General features: G+C 38.0%; 1 protein-coding gene across 1 annotated transcript in view; it reads left to right on the forward strand.

Moving 5' to 3' along the window:
• The window catches only part of LOC150102779 (uncharacterized), a 316,217-nt gene that overhangs the window by 278,241 nt on the left and 18,727 nt on the right, over positions 1–19,249 (forward strand). The window contains exons 8-9 of the mRNA XM_090398740.1: positions 1,273–1,500; positions 17,693–17,908. Coding sequence (XP_090254866.1) covers positions 1,273–1,500; positions 17,693–17,790 — 326 coding nt within the window. The 3' untranslated portion in view covers positions 17,791–17,908. The remainder of the gene's footprint in view (positions 1–1,272; positions 1,501–17,692; positions 17,909–19,249) is intronic.

The following is a 19,249-nucleotide window of genomic DNA, read 5'->3' on the forward strand; positions in this document are numbered from 1 at the left end:
ACGGAATGCAATTGTATTTTTTTATATAGAAGAACATGTACATCAAATGCATAGAGCATGTATGATGTCAACTGTTGTTATGCAGGAACGTTCTGTAATTAGCAGCGAAATTTAACTCTGGCATGCTTAATGATCTTATGAGGGTCTTATGAGCTTCCAAATATCAGCTAGAATTAATCCTTGATTTCTTTGAGGTTGTGTTTAGAACGGGTAACTGCTCTAGCTTCTTTTATGTTTTGGGAGTGGAAATCCTCCTCTAATGGGGCAAATCTCCATGCCCTATTTAGAGGAGGATTTCTCATATACCTACTCAACCACTATCAACTCCTACTTCCTTCTCACTGCTCAAGTTCTGTGTGATGTCACATTTACAAGGATGAAATATTTTTACGAATTGCTCATTTAATGTCTCAGCTATATCCTTCTCACTGGTTATCATTCTACCATTTTCACTCATTAGTATCATCATTCTACCATTTTCACTCATTAGTATCATCCTTCCAAAATTTTTCTTCTACTGGTCACATATCAAAAAAACTCCCTAGTATTTTTATGGCCTGATTAGTTAATTGTTGCTTATACTGCACTTTTGCTACCCTTACCAAGTGAGTCCTTTCTTGCCTGCTCTTTGGAATGCTCATGCAACTGACTGTTGCATGAGCAGTTCCAAGACTGTACTTTGATAAAACCCTGCAAATAATCATGTTGTTAGATCACTGCAAGTGAATTGCTTGCTGAGAAAAATATATCCCATTATATGTGCTTTTTTGGGATATTTTTTCTCAGCAAGAAGAATGGAAAGATGCTACTTGTTGCAGATCTGAACAGCATTTTAGGCACATAGAATTAACATTTTTTTTTTTTTCATCTCACAAATATAATGCTGTTGACATTAAACACCTCGGCTATGTGCTGAGTAGATTTTATCAGTAAATGTCCTCCCTTTCAAAGAAAAATAATAAAGGATTTAAGAGACAGCAAGTTTTACATAGTATGTTGAGAGTATTTATGCCATTTGGCAGTGTTTCTTGTAGGAATGTTTTTTTGCTGATGAGCATGTCAAAAATAGATTGAAAGGGGAACTAGGTAGGTAGCATACCCAGTAACTTACTGTTTTGTACTACTTTTAAGCAAACTTTTTTGTTTGTTCTATATTTATCAAATAAAAATGGGATATTTCTCTGACACGTGTCATTTTTTTTTCCAAGCTACATGTTTCGGTGAGGAAAACTGAATGAATACAAAAGAACATTGAATTTCTTTTACTTTCAGATAAAACTTGTTTTACTTTTGATTCTTCACCTGTGGACACTGAAAAACATGGAGATTATGATAGTGATACTCAAGATTCCTGCGAATTAAATACTGTGTGCCTTGTCAGTGACATGAAAGATACAGAAAAGGCCAAATGCTTCGATGAAAAGCGATCTCAGAAAGAATGTACATTTGGAAGCTTGAAGCATAAATCACAAAAGAAACATTTTCAATTATCACCAGGTGGTAAGAAAGCATTACTATTAGTTTAATTTTTGATATGTTATGCAGAAATTCCAGTGAGGAATAGATTAAAAATATATTTGTACCCCCGTATTCCTGAAGGCCGGTTCTCCTTGAAAACTTCTAAAAGAAATTTTACTGCAAGGCAGTTAGCAGTGTTGATTATACATAAATATACTACTGCCATTTTTTTATTATTATTATTATTATTATTATTATTACAAATTGCTGATTCAAACCATTCAGCAGTTGAGTTATACATGGGGAGGGGATCTTTAAAGTTCTGATAAACACCTAGAACAAAAATGATATTAAAGCAACTGATATAACCACAAAAAAGAACATATCTTAAAACCCTTTAATCCTCGTGTTTCATCAAATTGTAACAATTTGTTCTATTTCTTTTAGGATCATAAAATTAATTTATTTTTGTTTTGTTTTAGGTGTTTTACTTTCCAGATCCCCCCCCCCCCCCACGCCTCCTGTATCTTACTGTCTTCACAGGCTTAGCTCCCTTCTGATGATACCTCAAAAGTTGAAAGCAGGCTTGATAATGACCCTTCCCAATTCCAATAATGCATTGTTGCTTTACCTTTACCTGAGAAGGGAGTATGCTCTGTATTATGGATATTAGGATGAGTTGATATGAACTCAGTTTGTCCTGGTGCTGTATATACAAATAACCTCTGTCATGAAGATACTTTATGTGCAATGTTTAGTTTGTTCATGACCACCTAAAATAAAGATGCAAACAAAAATATAATTTATTGTTAATATAATTGCTGGGGCTGCAGAAAATCCTGCTTCAGTCATAAGTTGTGTAGTGTCAGAAAGAGCTCCGGAAAAACAAGTGCTATTTTGAATAATAATTGGCAGTGTTTCATAAATTTTAGCGTTTCATTATTTATTTTTAAAAACAAAGTGTGTCTGAGTGATTTTTGGTGTGAATTTTATCAGAATTATTTGTCTAAATTGCCATTTTAAATATCACACAATGCCGGTCAGGAGGTCAACCACGCAGGCGTCGACTGGTACTACTAGGCAAATGCCACAAAAGTTGAGTAGCATTGGCGGCATAGACTTTTCAAAACTGATTTAATGTCCTGAGTGCGATATGTATGCATGGCTGAATGTAAGAGATGTCTTTGTGGAGAGGGAGAGAATGAGCAAAAGATGAGAGAAAGTATGGATTTGTCACAAGTGTGATAAGTTGGACCATGATACACAGAATGCAAAACTGACTGAAAAGATAGTGTACCTGAAAGAAACGGAAATGAAACGAAAGCAAGAGAAACTGAGGGAGTAAAAGAATGCAAAAGTGTAGAAGCAAAAGTTATGGAAGAAGTTGCGAAAAACGGAAGTGAAACGAAAGTTAGAAAACTGAAGGAGTGAAAGAATGCAAAGATGTACAAGCGAAAGTTAGTGATAAGGGGGTGAAAGAAAGTATGAATGAGGAAAAGGAACTAAAGTGCAGCCAAACGAGAGGTAACGAGATAAAGAGTGAAGTTGTCGGAATGCAAGATTTATTGAAACAGATATTGGAAATGAAAAATGAAATGAATATGTTGAGTGATGTTAGGCTTCTAGTGGAAATTAATGAAAGTATGCAAGAAATCAGAATGAAAGAACAAAGAGTAAAAGACGTGACGAGTGATTCCAGGATAGCAGTATATGGAGACTCCATAATTAGAGGACTAGTTTCTGACAGAGTCCATAAGGTCTGCTATCTGGGTGGGAGAATGAGTACGATAATTAAGGCGTTGGACATGAGGAAGAAATGAGCGAGAGATCAGTTGTGATTGTAGGGACGAATGATCTGACTGGACATAAGAAGGATGTGAGAACAAATATCAGGAGGCTATTGAGAAGAGTGAAAAATAACAGTGTAGTAGAAAAGGTTGTCAGTGTGTTACTTAAGTATGATGATGATGAGTTGCGACGGAGAGCCAAAATCATGAATGGTATTTTGGCAGAGCTGTGTGAGGAGAAGAGTGAAGTTTGTGGATGTATGGCATGTGTTTGAGAGAGGCTTTGGAGTGAGTGTGCCGGAGAAAGTGTTGCTGGATGAAAGTATAGTGTGTGGAAGTACAGTGTGTGATGCGTGCCAGAGATCAGAAGGAAGAGATGAAGAGAAAAATCAAGAGAGTGGTACTGAAGAGACAGCAGCGCTTGGCAGTGGAAACTCTAGTAGTGTGACAGAGGAAGGGAGAACGGAAATACAAGAGGAACAGGGAAACGGGGGAGATTTGGTGGACAGGGAGACATCGCATAGAGAGAGAGTGAATGGTTAAAGTGGCAGTGAATGTGTATATGAAGATGGAGTATATTGCAATGTGGGTGGAGAAGTGGAGACTGAGCAGGTATATGTGGTAAGCAGTGATAAAGGTGATTTAGCAGGTATAGTGGGGAAATCACAACCAACATATGACTTGGATAGGACTGGCTATAGACCTAAAAATGAACTGATGTGTTTGTTTACAAATGCCAGAAGTATTAGAAATAAAGGGGATGAAATGGTTTCAGTGATTGAGTTTATTCATCCCAAAATCATTGGAATGAGTGAAACATGGTTGAATGAAGATGATATTGTCATGGGAATAGAAATGGAAAGGTACGGTATTTTTCTTGAGGATAGAAAGGGCAGGAAGGGAGAGGTGGGAGTGCTGCTGATGATAGCAGGGGAATTAAGTCCGCATAAGGTAGACATGAAAGGGGGAAATAGTGGCAATGGTTATGAGGTAGTGTGGTGTAACATGGAGGAAAGGAAGACATATTTAGTTGGATGTTGCTATAGGCCTGGGAATGTGGAAGGTGGTGATGAAGAAATGTATAAACAACTTTGATTAGTGAACAAAGGAAGGGTAATTATTATTGGTGATTTTAATTATGGCAGTATAGATTGGAATGAGGAGATAGCATTTGGGAATAATGAAATGAATTTCTCAAGTACTTGAGAGAGAATTATCTCAGGCATCACGTAAAGGAAGGCACGTGAGGATCACGAGTTCTAGATCTGATCAATTCATCAGAGGATTTAATTGTTAAAGGGGTTCCACATTTTCCTCCAGTTGGTGAAAGTGATCATGAAGTAATCACCTGTGTTGTGGCTAGTCATATGCAGGCTTTTGCAATGAAAGAATATATATGTAGAATTATAAGGCTGGTGATTATGACAAGCTTAGGTGACAACTTTGAGCTATAACATGGAACGAGGAGTTGAGCTGTAAGGAAATAAATGCTGCATGGGAATTTACAAAGAAATACATAACAGCATCAATGTACGAATGTATCCCAAAAGGCTGAATAAGGTAGGTGTAAAATGGATGAATTTGGATCTTAAGCATGAAATCTGGAAAAAGAAAATCTTTGGAGGAAGTATAAGATGAATAATGGTAATCAGTCACATGAACAATATAAAGAATAAGCCAGGAGAGTGACTCACTTAGTAAGGAAAACAAAAGTAGAGTATGAGCAGAAATTAGCAAATCAGGCTACAAAATATCCTAGAGAGTTTTTTAGATATGTGGCAAGTAGAAGGAAGAATGATCATGGAAAGATGAAGTTAAGGGATGAAAGTGGTAGAATGGTAACTGCTGCAGAAAACATTGTTGAGGTATTCAGTGATCAATTTATAAGTGTGTTTCATCCTGATCAGGGTGGAATCATGGGGAACTTAAGTGTAGAGGACATAGGAGAGGATAGCTTCATTGTGAGTGAGCAGGAGGTATTTGAAGAAATAAATAACCTTGATGTTAATATGGTGATAGGATTTGATGACATATCACCACACATCTTAAGGGAATATTCCAGGGAACTGGCAGTAGCATTGGCACGGTTGTTTAATAAGAGTTTTGCAACAGCAAAGGTTCCAAGAGAGTGGAAGGAGGGTAAAATTGTTCCACTGATGAAGGCGGTGATAAGGCTGTAGCTTCAAATAATAGGCCAGTCTGCATATCTGGAGTTGTGGTGAAGGTCCTGGAGAGATTGGTGAGAGTAGGATACAGAAATGGGTTGATAACAGCAGTATTCTCTTTGGTTATCAGCATGGGTTTGTTAAGGGGAGATCATGTTTCATTAACTTACTTATACTATAACAAGGTGACAAATATCTTGGACAGAGGAGTTACATATACAGTGGTGTACTTGGATTTTGCAAAGGCTTTTGATAGACTGCCACATGACAAGCTCTTAAATAAATTGAAACAGATGGGATTGGATAACAGACTTATGTGTTGGATCAGTGACTGGCTGTCAGATAGGTATCAGAAATTTCAGTAAGGAAATACCGTGAGTAGACATATTACTAACTGTTATAATAACGGAATTCTCCTGCTATTGCCAACTACTTCATGGAGCATTTCAAACAGCGTATCTTTGACAACATTACACCCAGACCTAACATTTGGTTCAGATATGTGGACAACATTTTTGCCATATGGAAGGGCACCTCAGAAGAACTACAACAGTTTCTCTCAAAAATTAATGCACTTCATCCAAGGATCCAGTTCACCCTAGAAGTAGAAGTAAATAAGCAGTTAGCCTTTCTAGACCTCTTGATTCTTTGCCAACCAGATGGTTATCTACAATTCACAGTCTATAGGAAAGACACTCATACAGGCCAGTACATCCACGCTGAATCACATCACCATCCCAGCAAAAGGGCAGGTACTATAAAAACACTAGTTCATAGAGCCAACTCCTTTTGTTCTTCAGAAGAACGTTTACAAAAAGAATTACAGTATATTAATTCCTCCTTCATATCCAATGGCTATAAGAAGTCCTTCATAAAAAGAGCTTCAAGTAGTTGTGCTCCAGTATCTCTTCAAATACAGAAGAACCTACACGTATACCTATTCCCTATGTACACGGAGTTAGTGAACACATAGCTAAGGTGCTAAAACCACTAAATATCTGTGTGGCTTTTTGACCCATCAGAAAAATCTCCACATTCCTAATGTCTCCAAAGGACAAGCTCCCACATCTCAGCTATCCAGGTGTCTACCAGATTCCCTGCTCATCTGGATTATCATATTTCGGACAAACAGGAAGATCTGCTCAGGTCCGGTTAGAAGAACACCAGTCGTACATCCAGTACCTTGAACCCGAACAGTCTGGAATTGCAGAACATGCCATCAATACCAGACATAGAGTTAAGTGGAACAAGACAAAAGTCAGTTCCTAATGGAACGGCTATTCAAAGAAACATGTGAAACATTACTTCACTCCCCTAACATAAACAGATCTGATGGTCTACGTCTTTCCTCCTTCTGGGAGATAGTACTTTATAAAGCAGCAAATCTTTCCTAACTTAATTGTATACACACACACACACACACACACATATATATATATATATATATATATATATATACAGGGTGTTCGGGATAAATTTGACAGTTTCGTAAGGAAAAAGAAAATCTTCTTTGTATCTATTAAATTTAATGAATTGACAAAAAAACATTACAGGCAGAGTTAATTACAATACTATCAACAAGATTTACTCAAAATAACCACCATTAGCATCGATCACAGCTTCAATTCTGCTTCGGAACCTCGAACAAGCTGATGCTACAGTCTCCCTGGGAAGGGCCGCAAAAACTGTTTTAATTTTATCCATTAACTGGGCTTTTGTATTACTGGAAGTGCGATTGGTGTCTTTTTCAACTGCGCCCCATACAAAATAATCCATGGGGTTAAGGTCTGGGGAGTTTGGAGGCCAAACATTTGGACTGGTGAAGTCGTAGAAATTTTCAGACAACCATTTTTGACTTTTCCCAGAGGTGTGGCAAGGGGCCGAATCCTGCTGCCATACATACGGCCTACCATTGGCTACCCTTGTTATCCAGGGCTTGACTACAGTTAGCAACTCCATGAACAAAGCCCGAATTCCAATGCCAGGGTTCTTCAACACCTGTTCCTGCAGATTTGCGAGGAATTCTGCTGTACGAACGCAATCAGATCGTTTGCTAGGGATCTTTCTTCTTGCTACATCCTCGTAGTCACCATTGCAAGTCTCTAGTTCATGCTTGATTGTTTTTACTGTATTCAGGGAGCATTGGGCAGCAGTCGTAATATCCTTATTTTGATGGCGGGCACGAATCATCATGATACAAGTTATTCTCTTCCATGATTCAGGTGGGTTCCAGCTATCCATCCTTTCTGACATCTTGTATATGAATGAAGAAGGGTCCAAACTTTTAAATGAAGAGAAGTGTGTGTTAATACATGTAACTTACGGAAAAATATAATTAATTATAAATATGTCAAATTTATCCCGAACACCCTGTATATATATATTTATAAAAAAAGAAGTAAAATTTTTTTTTATTTTTCTTTATTTGTTTATTTTTTTAAATTATTATAATTGAATAATTAAATTTAAATTATTAAAAATAAATAAATAGTAATAATAATTAAATAAATTTAGGAAATTTAACCTTAGCTACTTAGGTGGTGCTTTGTGAATATAACAGTTATTGTTTTATTAGCCTTGTACCTGTACTGATGATGCCTGTGATACTCAGGTGAAAATACGAATAAAGAATAATTTATGTGAGTTAATTCCGTTATTATAATAGTTAGTAAAGTATCAGAAAGTAGTATATGGGGGTGCAGTATCTTGAAAGAGAAAGGTCACCAGTGGTGTGTTGCAGGGGTCAGGTTTGGGGACATTGATGTTCAATATGTTAATGATGTTGGGTCGGGTTTAACTAGTGATATCCAGCTGTTTGCAGATGGTGCAAAACTGGGGAGAGCAATGCACAATTAGGCTGCTGTTAATGCCTTACAAGAGGACTTGAATAGATTGCATGAATGGACAGGTAAATGGAACTGTCAATTCAATGTTGCCAAATGTAAGATTTTGAGATTTGGTAAGCAACAATGGGATGCAAAGCATGCACTTGGTGGGGAAACTTAAACAGAAGTAGAGGAGATGAGAGATCTAGGAGTGATGGTGGACAAGGACCTGAAATTCAGGGGACACATTGCACAGGTTGTGAAGACATCACATCGAATAATGGCAATGATGCGGAGAACCCTGACATCCAGAAATAGAGAGGTTATGATTCCGTTATATAAGGCCTTGATCAGGCCTCATATGGATTATTGTGCACAGATTTGGTTGCCAGGTTTTCATGGTGACGATGATATGTTGGAAAGGGTACAGAGAAGATTCACATAGGTAGTCAGTGGTCTTTGGAATGTGGAGTACGAGGACAGATTGAGAGAATGTAAGTTGCAGAGCCTTGTGAATAGGAGAAAGAGGTGAGATATGATTGAGAGATTGAGATGTATAAGCTGGTGAGGGGTTATCAGGTAGACATGGAAGAGATTTTTATAGAATGGGAGAGGGGAGTAGAACAAAAGGCCATTGCTGGAAACTGTATAAGGAAGGTGTGAGCAAAGGAGTGAGAAGCAGGTTCTTTGCATGGAGGGTGGTTGGTGAGTGGAATGCATTGCCTGAGTATGTTGTGGACACATTGAATCAGTTTGAGATGCAGTTTGATGAGCATTGTATGCAATAGTGAGTACCTCCCACGATGAGTCTCTGGAGTCAGAGACTCATTGTGGTCAAATGTTGATGATAATAATAATAAAGATTCAGAGGTGTTTAGAGTGAATGGTAAAGACAATGGGTGAGTCCCGCAATTCCAGTAAAGGAAATTTTGAGCGAGATTAGATTATTATTATTTATTATTAACAGATCTCCATGGAGTCAACAGACTCATTATGGGAGGTCCCACTCCCACATGTACCTCAATTTAAATGCATTCACTGTCCCTGCACTCGCAACACTCAATACATTCCAGTCACCTGCCACTCTCCATTCCATGCAAAAAATCTACTCCTCAAACCCTTATACAGCTTCCAGGGATCGCCTCTTGTTCTACTGTCTCCAGATATTCTATGAAAAATCTCATCCACATTAATCTGGTAATTATTATTATTACGGGCAACTCCAAGGAGTCCTTAGATTCATCGAGGGAGGCCCTGAACATCATGTCCATCACAACTATTTGACATTGACACAGTATCTATCATACTTTGCCTTGACTCATTCACTGTCATAGCACCCACAACAGACTCAGGCAGCTTATTCCACTCATTCACCACTCTAAAAGTAAAAAACCCAGCTCTAACCCTTATTAACCACACTCTTGCCCAGCTTCCATGGATGTCCCCTAGTCCTCCCACCACCAGTCCTGTTCTCAAAAATATCCTCTGAATTAATCCTATGCAAACCCTTCAGCAATTTGAATGTCTCAATCATATCGCCCCTTTTCTGCCTATCAACCAATTTCTGCAACCCACAAATCTTCAACCTGTTTTCATAAGGTTCATTCCATAGACCTGCTATCATCTTGGTCACTCGCCTCTGGATCCTCTCAACCTCCTCCCCATCAAGAAAAAACCTAGGTGACCAGATCTGGGCACAGTAATCAAGATGGGGTCTTATCAAGGCTCGATACAGAGGAACAATAACTTGCTTATCTCTGCTCGTCAAAGTATTCTTCAGCATCCAAATGATTTGATGAGCTGATTTAGCCACTCCAAGTCCCTGGCCTCATCAGTCTCCTGGAGTGCAGTTCCACCAATGTGATATACTGCTGCTAATCTTTTCACCCCAAAATGCATAACCTTACATTTTGCTACATTAAATTGACATCCATTCTCCTTAGCCCAGACCTCCAATCTATCCAAATCATCCTGCAAAATTTTGACATCTTCTGATTCACTATTGCCCTACCCAACTTAGCATCATCAGTGAAGAAATAAACCGTTCCTCTCAGATCCTTCCCTATATCGTTAATGAACAAATTAAACAGCAGCAGTCCAAGAACGGAATCCTGTGGCACACCACTAGTCACAGGCCGTCTTTTGGACTCTACTCCTGGGTAAACTACTCTCTGGTATCTCTCCATCAACTACCCTCCTATCCATCTCACCAACTATATATTGCAGTTTACGGATTAGACTTCCATCTGGTATCTAGGTAAAGGCCTTAACCAGGCCCAGCAGTAAAACTGTAAACCCATTACCCTTATCCAGTTTAGCCGTCACTGTGTTATAAAACCTGAGCAAGTTACAGAGGCATGATCTACCCTTCACAAAACCATGCTGTCCCCATACGGTATCTCATTTTTATCATTCCATTCCTGTATTTTTCCCTTCACTACTTTCTCCAAGACCTTGACAGCGACTTCTGATATGCTGATCGGTCGGTAATTTGCAACAGTAGTCTTGGATCCTCCTGTATGCAGTGGAACTATTTTCCCCTCTTTCCACCCCTTTGGGACTAAACCATCCAATTCCACAGATGTATTCACATTAAGGTTCTGTAGACTATTCACCTCCATTTCATTCACCATAATTCCCATATAAACTAATGTTTCCTTCAACGTCACCACCTGGATGATATACTCTTGCAAAGTGCTCACTCAGTAATTCCACTATATCAACTGATTCAGTGACTTCCCTACCATCGGCATTCCTTAAAATCATGACATGTACAGTTTTTCTTTTACTAGCAGCATATTGAAAAAACTGTTTGGGATTCTCTTTAGCTTGCATGGCTAATTTCCTTTCATAATCCATTTTTGCTTTTCTTACCACACTCGTTACCCTTCTGGCCTGTGCATTATACCGTTCATTTGCCTGCACCTTTCTCCTTAAATTCCTTCCACAGTTGTTTCTTTTTCTGCAACTCAAGTTTAATGGTGTTATTCATCCTTTAACCCCTACTTGATTTTCTATTCAGACTCTAGGTATACAGTCAGCCATAACCTCCTGCAAATGCTCCTGACCACTTCCCATGCCCTATCAACATCCAGCCCGTGCAGATTTACATGCCATGGCACTGAACCAAGTTATCTCGTAAGCTTGTCATACTTGCCAGCATGGTAATACCACATGTACCATGTCTTAATCGAAAATTTCACACATTTAGCCACCTCCCAGGTCAAGACCCTATGATCACTCTCACCAATAGGTGGCAACATGGTCATATTCATTACAGTCAAATTCTCAGATGCTATTACTAGGTCAGGCACTCTCGAACCCTTAGTATTTTCCATTACATGCTGTCTCAGATAGTTATCCCTTAGTAATTGGATAAAATCCAGTTCCTTCCTCACATGTGTCCTCTCCTCCTTCCAATCTATGTTATCATAGTTGGGGTCCCCCATGATAATTACCCTCCTTCCACTCATTTCATCAATTTGCCTATGCATACTATCTCCATCATCTATTCCATCACCTGGTCTATAGCAGCACCCAACTGTGTACATTTTGTTCCGTTAGTCACAATCTCACACCAAATAGCCTCAAATGATCTCTTTTCGCTATCCTGCAATACAACTTCTATTCTCCTTGGTTGCAGTTCATCAGCTATCATCAATAACACTCCTCCCCCCATTTTATTCTCTCTGTCCCTCCTGAACACACTATACCCTACACATTCTGTCCCACTAACTATATCATCTTCTGTCAGCCATGTTTCACTAATGCCAATAACCAGGAAGAGCCAACCAAGGCCAGAAATTCTTCCTTCTTGTTACAAGTAACTTCCTTCTTGTTCCTAATACTCCTGGCATTAGTATACATGAAATGCAGAGGTCTGTTTGTCCCACCCCTATCTTGATGCGTTATACTAACTATCCCATTCTGATTTCTTGTCCTTCGTACTGGCTCGGGCACATTATAAACGTTCTTACCCCTTATACATCTCGATCATGTCCTCCTCCCCTCTTTCCTTCTATCCACTAGGCTCTGTAATTTTCATTCTCTCAATCTGTCCTCATATTCTACATTGCAGAGACCAGAAATCAAATTTAGTCAATCATTCTCTTGATCCTCTCCAACATCTCGTCATCCTTTTGAAAACCTGGTGACAAAATCTGTGCACGGTAATCCATATGCAACCTGATCAAACTCTTGTGCAGTGGAATCCAAAACTTCCATTCTATATGTCAGTGTTCTCTGCATCATTCCCATAATCTGTTGTGTTGTCTTCACAATTTTAGCAAAATGTCCATGAAATTTTAAGTCTCTATCCACCACAACCCCCAAATCTTTCATCTCCTCAACCTATTCCAAAGCTTAAAATGAGAAAATGCTATGCTTGCATTCTCTGTTATTTCTGCCAATTGGATATTTTACTAAAATTGTGAAGACAAGGATTACCATGCACAGCTTTTGTCGTGAATTGTAAGCGACATGAAGTGTAAGCAAACAAAGTTTGTACGTGAAGTACCCATACAACTTCCCATAATGCATTATACATGTACAGAAGGATATGTGCTTTGCATTATGGGAAACTAAAGCAACTGATGTGAAATCATTAGCCTCTATATACAATCATCCCAGTTGTGAAGGTACTTCACATGCAAACTTTGCTTACACTTGGATGAAGGATGAAACCAAGAATATGATTTCTTGGCATCTTTAATTTATAGTATAACCAAGTGGAAAAACTTTCAACATCTATCTCTAATCAAGATTATTTGAATAATAAGGTGTGACAGCTTTTGACATATTTGTATATGGAAGTATGACTTTGCATTACTTCAACCAATATCACTTCTGGGTCTGGCTCCCACTGATGAGACCTCAATAATGGTCGAAACTTGTCTAGATAGTTGTTCCAAAATGCATAGCATTATACATGTCCTTAAGGATATGTGTTTTGCATGATGGGATACAAAAGCAATTGATGCGAAGTTATTAACCTCTATATACAAGTTGCCCAGTCGTTAAGTTACCCTGTGTGCAAACTTTGTTATAAAGGATGAAACCAAGAATGCAATTCCTTGGCATTTATAATTTATTGTGAATATCATCATTTATGGTGGTATTCAGATCACAAAAAATGGAGATATTTTGTGCATGCATTGCATGTATGTATGTTTCATTCATTTTTTTTTTTTTTTTTTTTGTTGTTGTTTTATTTTTGTGATTTTTGCAGAGGAGATTTGTGTTCTGTAATTTACTATTTGTTAGTGACTGCAAGAAATTTCACTAGCTGTTCAGCCAGGCATCTTTATTAATTATCAGGTTTAGTTTTTTATTAATTAGCAGCTGCGCCAGCTAGTGGAACCACTTTACTGCTTAAGGGACTCACAAACATATTACAGGATCTCAGGTATCCATTCTCTGAATTCCTGCAATGTTTGGCATGGCCTTAAAGAATTACAGTATACCTGTGTAGATGGGGGCAGGGGTTGCATAAAACTGGAGATCTTACTCTGGAAACCAAATGTGGTAACAACAACTTCAAGCTGTGGTGAACAAGATGGTGTTTCATCAGATGCTAAAAAATCATCTTCCATTTAAAAGTATAGTTAGCATTCTCTTCAATTCTATTCATTTTTCAGTTTCAGTAACAGCACTTTGTTGGTATATCAGTGCCATTTTTGAGGAAACAGGCTATCATAAGAAGGTGGATCTAGCTTGCCTGGGAGAAGCTGTATGCCACACAACATCAATCCATTAGCAGCCTCTCTCTCTGTGTGTGTGTGTGTTAAAAAATGTTTATGTAATTGCCTGAATAAATATAAACAAAAATGACAGCAACCTGAGCCAGAATATTCTGACTCATAATTGTTTGGCTTTGTTTTGTTTATTTTGTATGTACAGTTAAACATATTTCTGTGCAGAACTAACAACGTTAAAATGGCTGCCAGTTTATTGTAGTCATCTGTTCACTTTTTTTTTAAAATATTTTTGGAAAGATATTCATATACTTTAATTATGTCACTTTGTTGCTGCAATTCCAGTTTTTCTTCTTCTGCAGCTTCTCCCACTTAAGTAGGGTCACTATTTGTGGTGAGTCTCCTCCACAACCTTCTGTTTTAGGCTGTAGCCACATCCAAGTTCTTCATCCTCAATCCTCCCCCACCATCTCCCTCCATCTCTTCTTTGGCCGTCTGCGCTTCCTCTTCCCCTGCACATCTATCTGCATGACCTTTCTTCCCACATACTCTTCCTCCCTCCTCATCACATGACCAAACCATCTCAACCTTGCCTCGGTATCTTTGCTTCTAAGTTCGTAACTTTCACTGTTCCCCTTACATGATCATTTCTCAGACGATCCTTTCTGGTCACACCGCATATCCACCTAAGCATTCTCATCTTCGCTACCTCCATCCTGCTGATGTTATTTTTTCTCAGGGTTACAGTTTCCATAGCATACGTCATAGCTGGTCTCACTACTGTCCTGTAGATTTTGCCTTTAAGATTGATCAGTACCCTCTTATCGCATAGCACTCCAGCCATCTCTCTCTAGTTCCTGCATCCCACTTCCTTCTCAGCCTCACCATCCTCTTTCATTGTTGAACCTAAGTATCTAAAGTCACTGACCTTCCTGGTGACATTTCCTTCCAGCTTTCGATCTGTCTCCTGGCTGGCATCCACTTTGCAACACATATACTCTGCCTTACCTCTGCTCAGTCTCATACCTCTCTCTTCCAGTACTTTCCTCCAACTTTCCAGTTTAGCTGCCACTTCTTCTCTTGATTCTGCACATAGCACAATGTCATCTGCATACAACATAGTCCAAGGCGCATCTTCTCTCACCTCCTCCGTCACCACCTCCATCACAATATTAAACAGGAACGGACTTAATGCTGACCCTTGATGCAAGCTAACTGTCACTGGAAAACTTTCTGTCACTCCCAGGCAGGTTTGGACACTTGTCTTCACATTTCTGTACATCTCCTGCACCAACCTGACATATTTCTCCAGTACCTTCTTCTCCCTCAGACACCTCCAGACTTCTTGCCTTGGCACTCATACGCTTTCTCCAGATCAATAAATACCAGATGTAGCTCCTGTTGCTTCTCTCGAAACTTTTCCATCATCTGTCATACCCCAAAGATAGCATCTGTGGCCGATCGACCAGGCATGAAGCCAAATTGCTCCTTTGCAATCTCCACCTCCTTCCTCAGTCTTCCATCAAGAATCTTTTCTAGGATTTTCATTGTGTGGGACATCAACTTTATTCCTCTGTAATTCTTACAGTCTTGGGCATCCCCTTTACTCTTGTAGATGGGGACAAGAGCACTTTCCCTCCATTCCTCAGGTATATTTTCCTGTTGACAAACTTTTATTAACAGGTCCCATAGCAGGACAATTCCCTCTTCCACTCTGATCCTGTCAGGGCCTACCGATTTTCCATTCTTCATCCTCTTTACGGCTTCCTTCACGTCCACTCTCCTCATTAGGCTCCCCCATCTTCTCTGTGAGTCCTTGCATTTTCTTCATTCAAAAGCCCTTCAAAGTATATTCTCCATCTGTTTCTTATATCCACATCCTTCCTTAATACCCTTCCTCCAGAGTCTTTGTTCTGCCTCACATGTACGATGTCCTTTGATGCCTTATTTCTACATTTTGCCAATCGATAAATCTTTCTCTGTCCTTCCTTTGTTTCTAATTGATCATAAAGGTCTTGATATGCCATGGCTTTTGCCTGTGCAACAACTCTTTTCGCTTCTCGCTTTTTCTCTCTGTACTCCTCTCTGTCCTCTTCCACTCTTGACTCATCCCACTTCTGCTTTGCCTTCCTCTTAGCCGTCACTGCAGCTTGTACATTATTATTCCACCACCAACCCTCCTTCTGCTCTCTAATCTTTCCAGATGTTTCACCAAGCACCTCAATTGCACAGCTTAAAATTACTTTGGAATTATGTCTCCACCAGTCTTGTACACTTCTTAGTCCATCCGAAATCTTCTCTAGCACCTTCTTCCTAAAACGGTTCCTCACACCCTCTTCTTTTAAGCGAAACCACTTAATTTTCTTCCTCTCATGGCTTACAAAGGTTCCTATCTTCGACTTTATTTTAAAGTCTGCGCACAGCAGCTGGTGTTGCTGCGCCACCTGATCTGTTGGGATTACCTTACAATTTGTTACTGCTTTAAGATGTTTTCTTCTAGTCAAAATGTAATCAATTTGTGAACTATTGTTGCCACTTCTGAATGTTATTGAATGTTATCAAATGCTCTTCCCTCTTACAGAAAAAGGAGTTCACAATTGCCAGATCAAACGCTACTGCAAACTCCAAAATCCTCTCTCCTTCCTGGTTCATCATTTCCACTCCGTGGCCACCATGCACCCTTTCACAGTCCTTATTCTGTCTTCCTATGTGTCCGTTCAAGTCTCCTCCGATAATCATCATCTCGTTTTCTTTTAGTTCCTTCATTTCTTCATCTAGCACGTTCCAGAATTCATCCTTCTCTTCTGCTGTACAGCCAACTTGTGGGGCGTATACAAATAAGACAACCAGTTGCTCTTCTCCAAGACCCAGTTTCATTCGTATGATCCTGTTGTTCCTCCTACCCCTTCATTCTGCCACACATCACAATTCCAACATCATTTCTTCCCTCTTTATTCGCTCCAGAGTAGAACAATTTATACTTGTCTCCTAGTTCCTTCGCCTTTTCGCCCTTCCACCTTGTCTCCTGCACACACAAAATGTCCAACTTCCTCATCATGTCTATCACCTCTCTTCCCCTTCCAGTCATGCTTCCAACATTCAACGTTCCCATTCGCAACATTCTCTCCGCCTGCTGCTGCAATTCCAATAGCTTCTCTAATGTCCAGCAGTATGATGCTATTTTTTCCATAATAATTCCCACAGTTAGATACCCTTAAAAATATGCATTACTAATCTTAGAAATTCCAAGTTCAAAATTCAAATAAGGATTACAATATCCACACTATTACTCTACTGTTGCTAGCATAAACATTTTTAATCCACTTTATTGAATTCACGTTAATGTTTACATTGAGCTGTTATAGAATTTGTGACTTGCAAAATATCATTACACAAATTGTTTTATTCAATGATGATAATCAATAGTAGACAATAAAAGTAGCTTTTCAGAATGTAGATAGTTTTGTTAACCATAATAAAAATGCTTCATCTCCATGAGAAGAAAGCAGAAGAGTAAATAAGATGAAGCAGTTCCCCCCCCCACCTCACACACACACACACACACACACACACACACACACACACACACACACACACACTGTAATTCACAGTTGTAATCATGATTAAATGTTTCATAAGTATGCAGCAATATTGCTGATATAATTTTGTTTCTTTGCAACCAGCATTTAATCAGATTTCTAGGTCTGATTAGAATTGGAAATTTAAAAAAAATCAAAATCCTTTTTTTTTTTCCTTTTTTCTAGGAAGTAAATCACATCTGAGCCAGGAGTTATTGGATAGTACTAACAGTTTAGCTGCTCTTGCAGAGGTTGCACTAAGCTGTAAACAGAATTGTGATTGAGATCTTGTTTTGATTTATTATTATTTTTTTCCCCTCCCTGTTGAAGAATGATCCTGAATCCATTGTTGAATTTGAAAGACATGTTTGTAATAATTATCATGCAATGAATATATCTTAGGTATGCATTTTAGGCATGTTTTGGATTAATACTGAAGTTGGGTATTTTTGTGTTTCAAATATATGTTTTGATATAAAATGTTTCAGTTCATACTACTGAATTAATAGTTATACCACTATATGTCTCAAAGAGATGTAGAATCAATAAGAATATTAATGTTTTTATTAAAATTTTAAATCAATATTTGATGTAAAATATATTTGACCACCTTGTAAAGTATTTTATGTTCATCTTTTAGACTTGGAAAGTGAATTTACCAAGGAAATGATTTATCCTATTGATTCAGAACATTTTGCTGTTATATAAACTGGACATAAAAATTTATTAATGTTATTTTTAATAAGGTGCCAAGAGTTTTATATATTGAATTTTTTTTTTAATCATGTCCTTGTTTAAAAGTTTTATCATCGTTATTCTTGACTTTAAACACTGATTGTTAATCAAATACATTTGGTGTTCATTTACTTTATAATAAATGGTCCGTGTAACTAGCTGAATATTAAGTAAATAGCATTACATAATATTACAGTGTGTTACTGCAGGTTTCTGATATTATCATATATATTCTACTTCACCTAATTTTCTCTTTCATTTATTTTTCTTAAGTTTTTATTTATTTATTTATTTATTAATTGCATTTTTTTGTCACTGTAAAACTGTCTCTAAATATCTATTTAGACTGCTTAAGAATCGTTCCACTGCAGCAATCTTGACACACTTTTAAAGACAAGCCTTATAAACTCAAAGCTATACATACTTGTCCAGAGCAGGCTTTTACAAACATACATACATCCGTGCAGTGGGATTCACACCCACGACCTATTAATTGGAGAGCAGGGGTGTTCTCCATTGGACCAACAAGGCTGGTTTTAGAATATTAAGAAACAAACAAAAAAAAAAGAATAGAGAATGATGACCATTTAGGAATTTTAAATACTATTGAGTCTTTCTGAAGATTAGTTAAGATTTTCTTATCTTTCATAACAGTTGTATGTTTTTCAATGAATTAAGCATTTCTGGTGCAACAGATGGCAGCTTACTCAAAAATATAACTGAATGTTTTCTTTTATACATACGTCATGCTTTTTTTTTTTTTTACTTCATTTATACAATTAATACTCAATTGTCAAACTTATGTTTTATATTTTTAAGATATTTTATCGTTTAGGGTGGTAATTGAAGATGGAGTGGGTGCTTGACTAATAGTTATTATTGCTCTGAAATACAAGATTCTGATCACTCTTACTTAATTTTTGGTATTTTATTTTATATTTATTTCCCACCAGTGAAGATTAAGTATTAATTCTTCAAAATTGAATAAAATTGTATTCATATACAGAA

Source organism: Typopeltis vanoorti, chromosome 10 (genome assembly GCF_054136105.1).
Source record: "Typopeltis vanoorti isolate ZY-2024b chromosome 10, IOZ_Tvanoo_1.0, whole genome shotgun sequence".
Taxonomy (NCBI): Eukaryota; Metazoa; Arthropoda; class Arachnida; order Uropygi; family Thelyphonidae; genus Typopeltis; species Typopeltis vanoorti.